Source organism: Limanda limanda, chromosome 8 (assembly GCF_963576545.1).
Source record: "Limanda limanda chromosome 8, fLimLim1.1, whole genome shotgun sequence".
In the NCBI taxonomy this organism is placed as follows: Eukaryota; Metazoa; Chordata; class Actinopteri; order Pleuronectiformes; family Pleuronectidae; genus Limanda; species Limanda limanda.
Window position 1 is genome coordinate 28552544 of NC_083643.1, and position 16931 is coordinate 28569474.

The window sequence follows — 16931 nt, forward strand, 5'->3', positions numbered from 1 at the left end:
GAGAATGTGTGGCGCATTTCCAAACGCAAGCAACGACAACGGAGACCCCGTACTGTTGCACACCTTAAGACTTGTTTACAGGAATAATGGGACAAAATGAGCCCTGAAATGCTTCATCACTTGGTTTCTTGAGTCCCTAAACCTGTAAAGTGTTGTGAAAAGGAATGGCAACATTACAAAGTGGTAAATGCTTTACCGTCCCAACTTTTTTAGAAAAATGTTGCAAGATTCAAAATTGTATAAGTGTTTATTTTGAAAAAGCAACACAATTCATGAGGTCAAACATCAAATAATGTGCCTTTATATTGTTTGTATTGTAACACAGGTCAAAGATCATTTATAAATAACTGTTTTCAGTTTAAAATTAAAATTCTGATTTGGGCTTGTACAAGATAATCAAATTTGCAGCATAATCACAACAGAAATAAATTATTGATTTCTTGTCAGAATGGGTTGCTTATCTGTACAAGTACCGTGAGTCAAATCACGACTTAAAAAACCACAGCATTACTTCATATAAAACAAGTCAAAGAGCTCACAATGGTTCAGTGTAGAAACACAGTGGGTTGGTCTGTAGCTTAGTCAACTGATGACACAATGTAGAGTTGCAACACATTGGTCTTTCAAAGTGAATGGACTTTGTGTGACTCCGTTCAAACAACAACAGTAGATCACAGTTTAACATGTTATGTTTACATTTTATGAATAGCATAACTGGATCTCATCCTAGCACATTTTATTCAAGACTATGTAATATAATATCAATAGTATATACTGTTGGCATGTAGTTAAGACATCATAGTGGAGATAGTGATATACTATATATGGCTAAAAAAAACCACTAAGTTTAAAAGTTAAGGTTTGAAAAGTTGCAGCATCAAATCACATCTAGATTTTGTTCACAGAAGACTTTTGTGGTTGGATTGGTTGCCATGGCTACAGGTTGGATGCCTCTCCTGGCTTGGGTTTGGCGTTCAGGTTGTTGATGGTCTCTAACACCCATGAGTCTGAAGGTCTGGCACACAGCTCACGTCCGTTCTCTGTCTCCAACCTGACTCACACAAACACACAGAACAACAACACAGTCAGGTTCAGTGCATTCATGTTTAGATGCAATAATATTAATGCTCCATTTTTCTTTCTCCTTACAAGACGGCCTGTTTGGAACACCGCTGGCTAGTCTTCCTGTAGCCGACCACGCTGACCTCAGGCTGCTTCTTGATGAAACGAAAGCAGCACTTCTTTGGGCCAGAACCACGCAGACCTGCAAACAATCATCTATGAACAAACAACTAACCAACACACAACAATCTCACAAACATTGCCTGTTCGTTCCTCCTTTTGTTCCTTTTTTAATTTCCTGTTGGCCAACGTGACAACAAACCCAATGACTTAATTTTTGTCCGTGCGGAAAGTGTGTCACTGCTCAGTTGTTCCATTATGATATTGAAAAGCTCTTTGACCAATGTAACTCTGCTGTGTAGATGAAATAAGGGGTTATTCTGTTCAGGAAAGACCATTGTTTTTTTTAAACATTTTATATATATTTTAGAGCAGATCTTCTCTGATACAACTATTGTATGCAGTGCTGAAGCCTGACCACCAAGTTGCAGCAGAACAAGATACATGTTGTTGCTACAGCTAATGTGTTGGCAAACAGTTGTATATTAATACAATGAGCAGACACATTGCGACATTAGCATTCATTTGGACTAATTTGTATGCATTTAAGTCCAATATTCACACTTGTTTCTCCTCTGATTTGGTCCACGGCAACTCTATGCTGTTAGCCCGTCTGCTGTTTGGTGCCTGGCAGTTAGTCAGTCAGTTTATCTGAATCTCGTTCCTCAAAGATAGCAGCCTGCTGCTGCTAGAAACGAGGCTGATAAAAATACTGAAAATACTGATCCGTGAAGGGTTTAATGTAACTCACAACCAGAGTCACCAGCGAGCTGTCAAACTACCATGTGAAGCTGAGCATGGCTGAGTGTGGAGGAAGCTTTAAAATGTGTTCATATTAAAACTATGCTACAAGTAAAAATTGATTATCATATTTTTAAATTTACTTCCTTCTTGTGGGAAGTTATTGGTTTCCCTGTTTCGTTTTTATTTTAAAAATATAATTTTACCAGTACTGCTGACAGATTCACTTCCAATACACATGGCCTCCACAAATGATGAAACAGACTGAATCATAGATGAATGCAGTCGTACCATTTCAAAGAAGAGTACAGTTCACATCTCCCTCACTCACTGATCGAACACAGTGTTATCAATAAAGCTCGTCCTTACCTTCGCTCAGAGTAATGGCAGCCAGCATCAGCACCAACACCGACAGACACAGACGAGCAGCAGCCATCTTGAGACGTGTGTGTTTTCCTCACAGTCTAAAACTAGGTGAACGTCCGAGTTGAGCTGTTAAACTGTGTTGTCCTCCACTCCATCAGCTTCCACATTTATAGAGCTGAGCAGCGTAGACGGGAAAGACCCGGGACTCCGTGGAGGGACTTAACAATGACGTGTCGGCTTCACCTTTGGCTCAAGGGATTTACCAGCAGTTTCATGTGTAGGCCTTCTTGTGTGTGCATGTGTGGGATGAAAGTTAATCTTAGTTCCCTAAAAAAATGACTATGACCTATGATCAACAGGAGAAAAGAAGAAGTATCACCACCTACATGTCACATGTCAATGCTCTCACTCTGACCTCACAGAGCTTTTGGTTGACATGTGTGATGTATGTGTGTTGCATTCTGCAGTAGCTTAGTGTAAAACACAGGGTTCCTCTAACAATTATTAAAGCGACAAATAGAGGGCAGGATGTGATTGGAATTCAATTCAACTCTTATTTCAAATGAATTTAACTATGCAACAGTAAAAGCAGTTCGGGGATTTCTAAGGGTATTCGCAGGAAACTGCCCAACAATGCCTATCATACCATAAACACAGGGAGGGAGATTTCATCTTGACCATTTGGACTTTCCCTGATTCATTGTTTCCCAGCTCAAGGATCAAGACATCTCTTGGGGTCTCCAGACACACCTGAGGGGTCACCAGGTAAATAAAGGTCCTCCATTTACTTTCTATTGAACTCCTGTAAGCTAGGATTTAAAATTACAATAAAACATTCAACTTCAGAGAATACAACCCACAATCTAAATCGTTTTAAGTTGCTTAAACTTAGAACCATGATCTCCCATGGAACTTTTCTGGAAGTTGGTGAAAGGAGAACTCAGGCAGCAGCTGATGTTTTAAGCAGAATGTTTTAATGTAGACTTGATGCATCAAGAAGACCAGAAGGTGGAACAATATTCAACGCTAACAGAGTAACATGAGCAATTGTCACCCCCAGGTCTGAAGCTATCTCCCGCAGAATCCCCATATATCTTCCTCTACTGCATCAGCCATTATAACAGCACATCCATGACTTGCTTGAATTGCTGTCTCTGTGTTTGCATCCTTTTGGATAGTTAAGCCTAGAGCATCCATTACTAGATCACATTGTGTCCTTACATCTTGTCACTTGTGAAATACGCAAAAGAGTTAAAGTTGGTGTCTCTCTGTCTGGTGCATCTGAATTAGATATGAAAGTCCCTCAACATAGACACTACAATGTACTGGTGGTTGGCCCTTTATCTACAACCTGACCTTGGGTACTGCTTAAAGAGAGAAAGGAGTATCTGTGGAATTTCTCCTGTACAGATACGATGTAATATACAATATACATAATATATGGTGGCATATACAGTAATGTGAGGATCGTCATCAATACTGTCAATAAGAACCATTTACTATTTACTTTGTCTACATTAAAACCATGTCTACATTAATACTATTTCTACATTAAAGGGATAGTTCACAGAAAAATGAAAATTCACTCATTATGTACTCACCACTATGCCGATGGAGGAGTAGGTGAAGTAGTTGAGTCCACGAAACACTTCTAGAGTCTCAGGGGTAAACAGAGTAGCAACTGAATTCAATACAATTGATGTAAATGATGACCAATTCTTCTTCAAGATTTGACTCCAAACAACATTATTTACATCATGTTTTTAACCAAAATCGCTGTTATCTTCCACAATCAGACATTTAGGCTGAAAACATGCGGTAAATTATGCCATTTGGAGTCAAATTTAATGTTGAGGCCTACAGACACTTGGATGACACAACAGAAGTACTATGGAGGCATTTAATGTATACATTTGTTTTTAACATCTGAAGGAGTAACCAGTAACTTCAATTGTATTGAATTTGAACGCAACGCTGTTTACCCATGAAACTCGAAAAAGGGTTTTGTGGACTTAAACACTTCACCCACCCCTCCATCGACATAGCGGCGAGTAGATAATGAGTGCATTTTCATTTTGGGGTGAACTATCCCTTTAAGCTGTAAACACAACACTGACATAATGTATTTCTCCGGCAGACGTGAAGCAACAATAGTTCATATGAGGTTTTGTCTGTCTTCCTCATGAGAAACATGTTTGTTTCTTTAGCAGCTAAACAAACCTCAACGGTGCTCACTGATAGCTACCACTGTCTCTCTGCTGTTTGGTGCTGGGTAACCTACTTTAACCTTGTTCTGTTTTAAATGGGTCAGTCCCAAAATATTGGAGAGAGTAATTCACCATCAGATGTATAGTCCCTGTATAGTATAGTCCCTGGTTTTTAAAGGGTTTTTCTAACAGCCTGCTGCTAAAATCGATGAGCATGGTGACACGCAATTGAAACAATCGAACAAAACCATAGAGCTGACAGATGTTACAGAGCTCTGTAGGACTGAGCTACAGAGTTGAGTGATATGCTACCCTCAAATGGAATTTGTGAGCTTGTGTTTACCAGGAGGGGAGTCTAGTATATTGTACGTTTGGCTTGCAGGTTGATAAAGTAGTGTCTACCCATCACAGAGACTAATAATGTCATAAAGAAATGGGGCAAAGAAAAATGCACGACATTAAAAAAGAACTTCCATGGCCTCTCCCACAATTTCAGCAAACACGTCACAATTCTAAAACTGGTAGAAATCTGGATGTTGTGAATTGGGTGTGTTCAGATGGACTCTTCTAGTTAAAATGGTGAACATGATCTGATTTGAAAGCACTTGTCACTAGAGACTTCCTCAGACATACTGGTTATCAAGTTTCACAGGAATCCATAAAATACCCCACCACTGGCTACCCTTTCTTTAGCTACACTGGGAAATATTTGGATATTTAGAAAAACGTTTGACATGGTTCCACCGCAGTGATTTGTTTATTTATCATGTGTATGCATGACTCATCTGACTCGTTTCAGTGTAGGGGATTTCACTCTGACACTGTAGACTACTGCATGTACATTTTCAGTGGTCCTCTTTCCCCCTGTTCATCAAAAGCAGAAGGACTCCACAAATGTTTGTTTCACTTCTTCATACTTTGTCCTTTAAGCGAGACAAATGAGCTGTTATATGTCTCGGACTCAGTGTTGTATTCAAATACCAGCCTAACTGGAGAGTCCGAGAACCAGTTATATTATTTCATTTGAGAATTTGAAAAAAGGGGAAACCAACTGACACACATACCTCTATAATGCCTTTTCATTTGAGTCAAATGAAAAGTGAAATGAGTCATGCATACACATGATAAATAAACAAATTAATTTGAGTGAAATGAAAAGGCACACAGCCTACACAGACTATATAATTTGTACTTGCATTAAGGTCACAGCTATTTTGGTCTGGCTAGCTACTAGCCAACTATTTAATTACATTACATTTTATTTTATTTGTAAAGCGCCAAATCATAAAAAACATTATTTCAAGGCACTATACAGTACATAGAAAGTCAAGAGCGTAGAAAGTAAAGAGAAACCCAATAGTTCCCAGAATGAGCAGTACTCTGGCGACTGTGGAGAGAAAAAACTCCCTCAATAACTGGGAGAAACCCCAACAGTACCAGAATCAATGTCGACCAGTTGGGGTGAGCAGGGGAAAAGAGGGGAAAGAAGTGAAAGAGAGATATGGGGGAATAGGGAGGAAAGGGGGAGAGAGAGGAGGAAAGAGACCAGGAACAGTTGTGCACGATCGGGTATCATGTCTGACTAGTTATAATGACAACAATAAGAGTTATTAATGATGGCAGCAACAATTCAATTCGAGAGAGAGAGAGAGAGAGAGAGAGAGAGAGAGAGAGAGAGAGAGAGAGAGTTAGACTATGAGAGTTTCAATAGAAAGAAGGGAGAGAGAGAGCAAAAGAGAGAGAGAGTGACACTATGGGAGTTTCAACAGAAAGAAGGAGAGAAGTGCTCAGTGCATGATGGGAGTTCCCCCAGCAGTCTAGGCCTTTAGCAGCATAATGACGAAAGGATGGATCAACAAAATTCAGGACTTTCACCTGGAGAGCCCTGTTTGTTTAATGTGTGAAACCGATAGTCAACATTTTCTCTTTTAACTATGACTTTTGAGTTACTATGAATGATTTGAGTCTGTAGTTATCAGTTAGAACATTTGTATTGAAAAACACAATGTTGAAACTGACTCCTGGTGCCAAGCAACAGGTGTATTACTGCTGTTAACATAGTTTACAATTGAAATCAAACTATCTGAAACCTTTAACTGTTAAGGCCAATTTATGCCTCTCCGTTTTTTCTATTACGGACAGATAAGACCGCCCTATCCGTCGTGAAACGCCCTCTCCGAGTGCTTCGGACAGCTTTTCGTACACGTCTGATTTTTCGAACTATCCGTCTTCATGTTGGAGACCCGACGAACCGCTCTTGGCTGTGATTGGTCCGCGAACGACATCATTTCCGTATGACGTCATTTCCGTATTTCCGGACCTCAAACTTCCTGTTTACTTGTAGCAACAAACACAAACACAACTATGATTCTACGATTAATGTGACGTGTGTGTTAAGCCAGCGGAGTTGTCCGGCTGACGGTGGCTCGTTAGAGCACTGAGGGCATGTGTGCACGGTCAAATACGGTTATAACAAGCTTTCAAAACGGCGCTAGCAGGCTAGGCTAGCGGGCTAGGCTAGCCACCATGCTAACTGCGGTGGTAACAGTGCAAGAACCCGCCGTCACGACTTTAATTCCACTTCTATCATGACACTGTTTCTATAATACCGTCAGGTTAGAAGCAAACACTGGGTAGTAGTTGTTAGTGCCGGGAATCCCTGCTGACTGTGTGTGGAAGCTAGGGGGGAGCTAGCTCCGGGTAGCTTCTAGCTACATGTAGCCTCAAGCAGATTCAAGCTGTGGAATCAGCAACACAGTTCGGAAACAAGACCGGGGAACCGCTGCGCTAAGAAACGATTACATCAGCATCTTGACACGCTGGGTGTCACTTTATTTAGTTCTGTTAGTTGCCATGGTTCAGTGTGTGGGAGACAGGCTAACATGTAAACAGAGACACGTGGACTTCTTCTTCCCAAATGGGGTAGGCTTCTCTGAGTCGTCTTCCGTTGCGCCACCTATGGGTTTGGCGATGAATTTTTTCCGACGGACTGTGTCGGAGAAGTAAAAATCAAAAAGACTCTTTGCCCCCCGCTGAGACCTCTCCGAGAAACGGACACGTAGTAGTATATAAGAGCCTTTACTGTAATCCATGTTTTATACAAAAAAACTGACTTCTACAGAGGTTATTTTTTTACACACGTCATATAAAAGTGCTAACGTTAACATTAACCGCTGTGTACTTGCCACGAGATACAGCCATCATTGCATTTACAGGACAAGATGTTGAAAAGTGTCCTCCGAGCAGCCCTACTTCTTCAGAGCAGGCTGGACACTACAGTGGCGTGCTATCACAAAGTAGATGACCTGGGCCAGGGCTAGCTTGTTAGCATGCTACCTTTAGAAGACAAAAAGAAATGATAGAAATAGCAGCAAAACAAGGGTCAACATTGGTGGTGGTTTCTGGAGATATCTCTTGGCAAATAAAGGTTAGGTTTGATGCTGAATTTGCGTCGTTCCTGCTAAACACGATTTAATTGACTACGTAGCAATAGCACCTTTAAAAGAAATACACAGCCTGACTTTGGTAGTTGTCCCATGTTGACTGACGACGACATTGACACCAACATGATCCTTGTGTTCCCAGTACAGTAGATCATTGATCTGCAGTTCCCTGCATTTTATCATCATTAATCGCTAGGAAGGATACCATCACAAAATCCAACTTGTTTTTTAATAGCTTTAATAGGAGCATTTTCAAGAAAAAAAAACCCTTGACTTTCCTGTTACAAATGAAAAGCAAAATTCATCATTAAAAAACACCCTTACTCGTTTGTGTTTTTCTGCATCAACATTATTTGGTCTTTTATGACCAGTAATTTTTAGTGGCTAAAGTAAACTTTTGTAAAATTGTTGTTGTATAAAGAACAATATGCAATAACAATAACAATATTCTCTCTTAGCAAAGATATGGCCATATCTCATTAAAGATGTCTGATAATTTAGGTCTGGGCCTGTTTCCACATTTAACCTAGTGTTCAATGGGAGCACCTGAGCTAATGGGTCTACAGGGGACACAAGGAAAGTTTATGTAAACAAGTCTCTTAACAATTACACTGACTCAACTGCTCTAAACAACGTTACAGCTCCGGTTAAACTCTATGGACTGTGGGGCTCTGTTAAAGATTGGGAGTAAATGCTAATGAAATAGTGCAACAGTTTTTTTATGAACTACAATACTCCAAAGGTTGTAATCTCTGGATTTGTGTGCATCCTTCTTTAGATCACATTGATGTCCAACCAGCAGCAGAAGTAATGTGTGAATAGGTGAGAGGAGCAGAATACTAAAGGCTGAATAAATGTGAAGAACAGCACAACTTGCAATATCTTTTTTACTTTGATTTGACTATTTTGCCACACTCACCACATGGATTCTGTATATTGGTTGGTGGGCTAGTCTTTATCTTGATTGGAACTTAATAAAATGTGTAAACATATTATTTACTATAAATCATACAGCCTTTAGGTCTTCAAGGGGGTTCTGTGTCATGAGGTTTTTTTCACTAGCCAATATGGCTGTGGTCATACAAAAAATCTGGGCTGCATGCTGTAAATTAGCAAGTGCACAGATCAGATGTGCTTACAGCACCACGATGGCTTACTAACAAGATAGATACAATAGTTTGTTGGACTGACAATATCAACACTTGTAGACCATTCAACGTTGTTATTTGAGCACCCCAAACACAGCCAGCAGAGGCTGTGTTACATCATCCTCTGATGTGTGTAGTTGTGTTTCTGCTTTAAGTAAATCCTCAGTCTGTTGCCTTTGTAAGTTACATCAACAGGGTCCAGTCTCACATGCACAGACGCCACTCTGGCATACCGTTAGTGTATGTTTCAGGGCAAAATCCTTCCCGACTCGTCAGGCATCCAGACGTTTGCAAGCAAGTATCGAGTCTCTATATTAATGTTGTAAACTGATACCGTTTCCTTCATGCATCAGCAAATTCTCAGTTCAAACTTTTATACCAAAAATGTCCTTTACTTTTTAAATTGTCACCAATCATGGCTGAAAAACATGCTATAAGCGTTGCATCAAACAACTTTCTTCTTCAGTTTCATCCCATTAAACAGTACCTTTCGTGAGAAACATACAATATAGTATTAAACAGGCATTAAACTTACTATAAAAAGTAATGTGGCGACAATAGAAATTTTATCATATTATTTTTCTGCTTTTAGAAACACTAGTTTTAGTTACAAGAAAAAAAGACACTTGTTGAGGTTCCTGGGAATGACAAGGGAACAGTAAGGTAAATGACTGACAGCAGGACACATGGACACAGACGGTCAGTGTAAAGGCCAGTCAGCTGCTGTACACTCTCATCAATTAAATCATGTGTTTTCCTCTTTTTACATAGTCAGTAAAGGAGGATCCAACTGTCCCTGAAGAGTCATAACAAATAAAATAATACTTACACTACAACTGAAACAGATCAAATAAAAGGAAAGAGTGTAAAATGGCTACATAAAGAATTCACTGTAAATAAAACTCTCTAAGGTCAAAAGGGAGTGTTGGAGGAGAGGAACGGAGACGCCAGGCGATATTCAACAGTCAGAGTCTTGATTACTTGTGGTGTGTATGTGTCTGTGTGATGAACATCTTTCTGGCTTTCTAAACTAAGTCTAGAGATTTTTCCTTTCATATACAATTACTGCTCACTCTTTTCTACCTTCTGATTCTCACTTCATTCAAGCACTCCTCTGCTCACTCATTCCTTCATTACACTTTCCATTCTTCTCTCAAGAAGCTCCATATCCGTAAACTCTTAATTCTTTCTTCTTGTCCTGGACGCCCGTCGTTCCTCCATGGCAGTATTTTAAAAAAGCTCAGTTGGTCAATCTATGGCTCCTCCTCCCCAGTTGAAACAGCCAATCTCATAGCCACAGACAGGTGGTCGGTGAGGCCAGCCAACTGGGTGACAAAGCTGAACTCCTCGATATCCTGTACGGGAAAGAGAAAAGAACCCTTATCATCAAATCATCAATGGAAAAGGGTTAGTAGTAGTTAGTTAGTAGTAAAGGTTTACCTTAGGATGGGCACTCTTCCAAAAATCACATCAATCTTTGAAAACTAAATATTGCTTCGGAATCGTGATCTCAATTTTGAAATATAATGTCAAGGATTTCCAGACAATTATTTTCCAGGCAATTATATTTTTTCGAACTGTTCTCAAAATGATAATGTGCATCATTGTCTTAACTCCACAGTTTTATAAACACTGTATGTTTATCTTAAGGCAGCATTATTTCCTCACTGCTCTTTAATGCACCTGTCAATGGTTGTTTATGTATCTGACTGTCAGGTTGTACTGATCTGAGTAAAACACTATCCGCATGTTCCATTGGATGCTTCCTTCAAAGGTGAGTAAAATAAGAATCTCTTGAAAATTAATTGTAGATGTCAAGATTATGATATAGCCTGCAATTGTCAGTGCTACCCTTCATTTGTTCTTGCAGCAACTACTTGCAGTCAGTGTTCTGGTTCATCTCAGAGCTACTGGATGGGACTGAGATCATATCTGTGCAGTCCATGCAGGTTGTCCTGCAGCAAATTTGGAAAAATGTATTTATGGGACTAGTTCCGAGGACAGGGACACTGTCCTGCTGAAATGAAACTGGACCTCAAACAACATTAGACCAAAAGACCAAAACGTCACATTGTTTCTTGGAACGAAGGGTAGTACGGCAAACCGTTTGAGCATTTATACCATATCCTTGAAATCACCTGTCAGTCCCCTCCACTAGTTCCGTCTTTGTCAGCACTAGTTGGACATTTGTTGCACTATGTCCATTGTCTTATTGAACTAGTTGAACAAAAACTCAAAGTAGTCACCCTTGTTCAGCAACTAGTGGCACTTTTGTGTAACTAGTTACAACAGAAACCTTACTAGTAACACTGTGCACCTCACTAGTAGCACCAAAGTCCCTACTAGTTGGCCTTTGGCTGCACTAGTGGCCATCTGGACCGAACTAGTAATGCTGAAAGTCTTACTAGTTAACTAGTAAGCTGCAAAAACTCTGACATGTTAACTAGTCAAACATGGATTCAGTTTATTAGTGGCCTTATATACAGTGGATATAAAAAGTCTACACACCCCTGTTAAAATGCAAGGTTTTTGTGATGTAAACAAATGAGACAAAAATAAATCCTGTCCGAACTTATTTTTATTTTCCCCCCTAAAAGATTTCAGTTTGTTTTTCAACTGAATTGTTCACGTTAAAGGTCACATTAATGGTGGAAAAAGTTCTGACTAGATTTATCTTAGTCCCATTTCTTTACATCACAAAAACCTGGGGTGTGTAGATTTTTTATATTCGCTGTATATATATATATATATATATCTATATGTGTGTGTGTGTATTCATTTTTGTTGCCTCTTAATGGCCTTTTCCACTTTAAACATTGGGCTTCATTCAATTTATTTTTACTTGTTCTTAAGAAGTTTTCTAAGGAAAATCTATGTCAGATTAGTGAAGCGTTCTTAAACTACAGAATTCTTCCCAATTGTGTTGTTATATTGATGAATGCCTTAAAAGGGCATGAGACTTCAGTGCCATGTGCACACAGAGAAATCACAGAAACTGAAACGAACATTTAAGAAGCCAGAATTGAGACCGACTCAAACTGTGAAAAAAATTGTCATATTTTGTAGTGTCAGCAGTGGACATAAAATACCAGAAAAACGAGGATAAAATTATAAAATATTATGGTAATTTAAATATTATTATACAATTGTAGAATTAAAAGTAAAAAAATACAATAACTGAGTATTTTACACAAGCATTTCAGTTATCAAGTGTGCGTGAGAGTGCTCTTTAGTGTGCATAGATTCTGTTCTTACTTAAGAACAAATTCCAGACAAGTAAACATGGATGAATGTCAAAATGTAAGTAAAAACTGCTTAAGTGGGTTTTAAGAAGTAATTTCTTCGTAAGAAAGGATGCTGAATAAGACAACAAGGAAAACATCAATAGTTAGTCATCAGATCAATTTCACTGTCAGTCTAAAGTGAAATGATATTACAGTTACTACATTCTGGCACAAGGTGGCATCAAGTGGCTGTGGTTTGAGAGAATCAGAAAAGTTTAAATCATGTGATTTGGTTTTCCAATGACACTATTGCTCTCATTCCTTCCAACTTGTTTTTTTGAGTGTCATTGTTCAAAATGGTTTTAAATCTTTTAAAATCTTTTTATCTTTTTTAATCCTTTTAACAAGTCAAACATTTTCCTGAGTAATGAGAAAGTTTAACTTCCACTAATATTTCATGTGACTCACATGTTGGTAGGTTTTTGCTCTTAATTGTAAGCTGAGAGAACATATACAGATATCTATAAATAAACATAGTTATTATGTGTTTGACTTTTCAAATCAAATGTCCAATCAACTGAAATAAGCCCAAGTGACCTCCAGTAAAAGTGTCATAGCAAAGTGTTTAAATATTTTTCATTTTCAATACATTAAAAAATATATTTAAGGTATTGTTTGTTTGTAGACTGTTAATGGAAAAGTAATTTTTTTTAGCATTAGGCTGCAACATAAAAAATGTACCATCTGAATGCACTGTAACATAGACAATGGAGCTCTTTGGCATGGAAGAATATCATATATCAAGCTTTGGATGCTCAGATTGTACCATTGTTGGTTGTGATCTTTTTTTACAGGATCTGTTGACAGTAATAAAAGTACTTAATATCTATTGCAGCTTTATCCTCTAAAACGTTTGCACCTTAACCGTACCAGTTTCCAGTCCTGCTGCAGGCACTCATCGCTGTAGAGGATGTAGTCAATCCGGCGTCCATTGCCCTTCAGTGGGATCTTCCTCCCCTTCTGACTGCTGGCGGGACACTGGCTCTTACTGGGGGGGAACACCATGTACTCCTTCCTCCCGTCCTCGTTCTCCATCACTCTGATGGACACAGTGCAGGGGAAGCATCAGAATATGTAGTGAAGATTGGATAGAGAAACAAACAGATACAAAGGAGGACAGAGAGTGTAGCCTTGAGTATATTAGGTTAAACTCCAAATACAGGAAAAGTCAAGGAAGCAAAAATCACAAGTCCAAAAAAAGGTCACTTTTATTTGAAATCCATCATAAAAATTGTAGTCAAGTAACATTGTTAAATTAAAGTGTAATCTTTATCTTTTCCAGGTTTCTATGATGATAAGCAGCAGTAAAAACTGTGTGCGTCTGAAGGCTTTACAGGGGACATTAACAGCCAGGTTAACGGTGCAACGGTGCAAAAGACTGTTGCACTGTTTGTATTGTTTTGTGTTGTGATGTGTATTCTCTGTAAGCACACTGAGAGCCACTTTACCAAGTCAAATTTCTTGTTTGTGCAAACTTACATGGCCAATAAAACCTAATTCTGATTCTGATATCATAACATAGTACAGACTTATGCTGTAGATCCTTCTGACCTCCGTCCCGCTGAGAGAGACCAAGTGACCATGAGACACTGCATGTTATGGCTGTGTGCCTTATCAGTAAAGTCATAGCCATCCTAGAGACACATTCTGAACTATTGTTTATAGGATATGACATGAGGGGGGACCTGTGTGTACAAGCAGGACATAGTGGAAACCTAATCATACAGGAATACATCTTTTGGTAACATATAACGTCATATATTTATTATGACAACAGTATAATCCCCACATCCTTTTGTCTCTCTTTGCTCACACACACACACACACACACACACACACACACACACACACACACACACACACACACACACACACACACACACACACACACACACACACAAACAACCTATTTCATCACTACATTATCATACACATCAGACACACAACTGCATTAGGTGTTACTCATGTTGTTGCCTACACAGTCACATTTGGGGACTTCTTCTTCCTCAAGGTGAAGTTTTAAGGTGAATACATGTTTTAAGGTTAGGTTAACTTATGGTTAGAGTGACTGTCTAGGAAATCAATATAAATCACTGTAATGTCCTCCTGGATGAGAAAAACAAAATGAATCATAACACGAATGTGTGCGTGACTTACTTTTGTAAACTTTCAGGTGAGCTGACCTCATCGTCATAAAGGCCACTGGGATCCAGTAGAGTACCTGTTGGAATAGTCACACATTACTATTTATTTATTTATAATATAATAGTTTATCTTATAAATATAATATATAATATGTAAATGCTCTTTAAGTGCAACATGGCTGTATTTGATGTGGCATAGGACTAGGAGGAGTCAGCACTTTATTCTGAGAGCAGCCTTTATCTCAGCCTTTATGGTCCTCAGACGACAATCCACTGTCATCATTCAGTTAAATATAAGAGCCAGAGAGAGACGAGCACTCAGAGACAACAAGGATGTGAGGCCAATGTTCAAACGTGTTTAAAATGGTCCATATGGAGAAAGCAGCACTCCAGTGTTACTCCAGTCTATTCACAGGTTTTGCTAGCTTTAAGTAAAAGTAAGCGTCTGATGTGCAGTCTGCACTTTTCACACATCTAAAAGCAAGTTTAAGATCACTGAAACAAAGATGGTGAGGTGTCATACTCAATGAAGTACAGAATGGCTGCTGCCTGTGTGCTACCTTCAGCTCATTTGGGAAAGAGTCGTTTTCCTATTTCAAGTGGTTAACTTGACATCACAGACCACCTGTAGTCTACATGTGGGGAATAAGAGAAATGTGCATTCACACCATTTTATACCACATCCCCTAAAATACACGGTGAGCCTCAGCTAAGTATACTTCGTGGTTTTTGGTTTGTGGTTGTTTCATTTGCCATCAAACATTAACTGAAAGGCACCTTCAAGAGAGAAATGTAAATAGCGGAGGTGATGATCAAAATTGAGTCGTGTGAGTGGTCCCTGCTTGCCACCATTCCCCGGTGATTTAAATCCAACATGAGCTCCGTAGGTTGTGTGTGTACTTGGTTGACAGAGTGGCGTCTCTCTCAGAGCGGAGAACATTTCATGAAATCTGAATAGCTAGCAGCCCGGCTCTCTGCTCATCTCTTTTGGCTGGCTTTTGTTTTCATTTAGGTCCAATCTCCTTTGCATAATCTTTATGAAACGGGATCATCCTTCCTCCCTTTTTCTGTTAATGATTCATTGTTCTATTCTTCCCCCGCTCTCCCTTCCTGTAAAAGCGGCCTAACGGGCTGTGCTCCTCTGGCTCCTCTGGCACAATGTGCCTGTCCAAATAAACACGCCCTCCTCTAAACGAGCCCTTTCACTCTGTCGTGCCCACACGTGTCCCTAAAATACCGCTGGCCTAAATAATCCAGACCAAAACCCCCCAGTCTTTACGTCACTAATGCCCATGTATCACACGCTGTAGACTACTGGGTGTATTTTAACTCACACAGTGGGTGAATCCTGATTTAGCCAGACAAAGCCAGATTATGTGCTCTGCTCTACATGCTCTGTATATATCACCAGATTTCTTGGGCCACGGAGGTTATGTCTCTTTGATTGTGTATGTACAGAAACACATTCATGTCATTATGCAGTAGCATAACTCATTTAAGGATACGTTTGTGGTGTGGTGAATATTTTCATCTCTAAATGCATATTTATGTGCACAATAATCTAGTGTGTGTGATGTCATAGTGTGTCCCTATGTATGGCTGTGCGTGTGAGTTTGGTGTGCGTGTTGTTACCCAGAGCCCATGGTTTGTCCTCCCCTGGCCCCAGGCGACATGGGTCCTTGTATTGGGTAAAAAGTGCGTGCTGCTGCTCCAGCTTGTCCTCTGGAAAACACACACATACAATTGTGATGTCACATGCCTCCTGTTTGGCTTCCATACTGTGACGCCTCCTGTGAAGGTCTGTGGAGTTTGTTGTGATGAGTGCTAAAGGTTGTGTAGCTGCAAACAGTGTACACCTTTTGATGCAAGACACTTGAAATGAAATGAGATCAAACCGATGGGAATAAGGTTTAATAAGTACATGTAGCCTGTGAAGGCATTAAATATGAGGTGCGAGTTTCAGAAGATTAACATCAATCATATTTAGTAGGTAGAAAGAAAGATAATGGCTTATTATTGTGTAACTGTGACATTAATTCTGCAACTACAGCATGAATATACAGCTATAGGAGGTCCTACACATGTTTAATGAATTAGTTTACATCACGTTTACGTAATGGGTGCTTCTTATGGTGGAGATGTTGGATGATGGAACCTCTTTCAGGTTGTTGTGTGAACTGATTGGCTTCAAAGTAACTTAGAGTCAAGAGTTTTAGCTGTGACAGCTGCATACCCGAGGAGCAGTTGTCGAAGTTGAGGTCTCCCAGGATGACATCAAAGGCCACCAGGTCCTCTAGCACTTTCTCTCCTTCAGGCGATTTGGATGAGGACTGACGAAACTCGGCCCCCCACCGGAGCACCATGTCCAGCTGCTCACATCGTACAGAGGAGTCACCTGATGGACATCGCAGTGTGT

The 16931-nt window shown here is 39.6% G+C and overlaps 2 protein-coding genes across 2 annotated transcripts in view; both read right to left on the bottom strand.

Moving 5' to 3' along the window:
- Positions 1-300: 300 nt before the first annotated feature.
- On the bottom strand, positions 301-2414 carry LOC133009414 (C-C motif chemokine 4-like). Its single transcript, XM_061076916.1, has 3 exons — positions 2293-2414; positions 1150-1264; positions 301-1051 (listed from the first exon to the last, which is right to left on the bottom strand). Exons 1-3 carry the CDS (start codon positions 2357-2359, stop codon positions 937-939), a joined length of 297 nt encoding a protein of 98 aa, XP_060932899.1. The 5' UTR covers positions 2360-2414; the 3' UTR covers positions 301-936.
- Positions 2415-10340: 7926 nt separating this feature from the next.
- The window catches only part of smpd3 (sphingomyelin phosphodiesterase 3), a 30063-nt gene continuing 23472 nt past the window's right edge, over positions 10341-16931 (bottom strand). The window contains exons 5-9 of the mRNA XM_061077098.1: positions 16749-16910; positions 16148-16237; positions 14529-14592; positions 13242-13410; positions 10341-10442 (exon numbers count right to left, since the gene is read on the bottom strand). Coding sequence (XP_060933081.1) covers positions 10341-10442; positions 13242-13410; positions 14529-14592; positions 16148-16237; positions 16749-16910 — 587 coding nt within the window. The remainder of the gene's footprint in view (positions 10443-13241; positions 13411-14528; positions 14593-16147; positions 16238-16748; positions 16911-16931) is intronic.

Bases quoted from the DNA above. Each gene is read 5' to 3' on its own strand.
- LOC133009414 (XM_061076916.1), bottom strand. From the start codon at position 2,359: ATGGCTGCTGCTCGTCTGTGTCTGTCGGTGTTGGTGCTGATGCTGGCT. The intron at 1,265-2,292 runs GTAAGGACGAGC...GATTGTTTGCAG, and splicing joins TGCCATTACTCTGAGCGAAG to GTCTGCGTGGTTCTGGCCCA. The intron at 1,052-1,149 runs GTAAGGAGAAAG...TGTGTGAGTCAG, and splicing joins TGTTCCAAACAGGCCGTCTT to GTTGGAGACAGAGAACGGAC.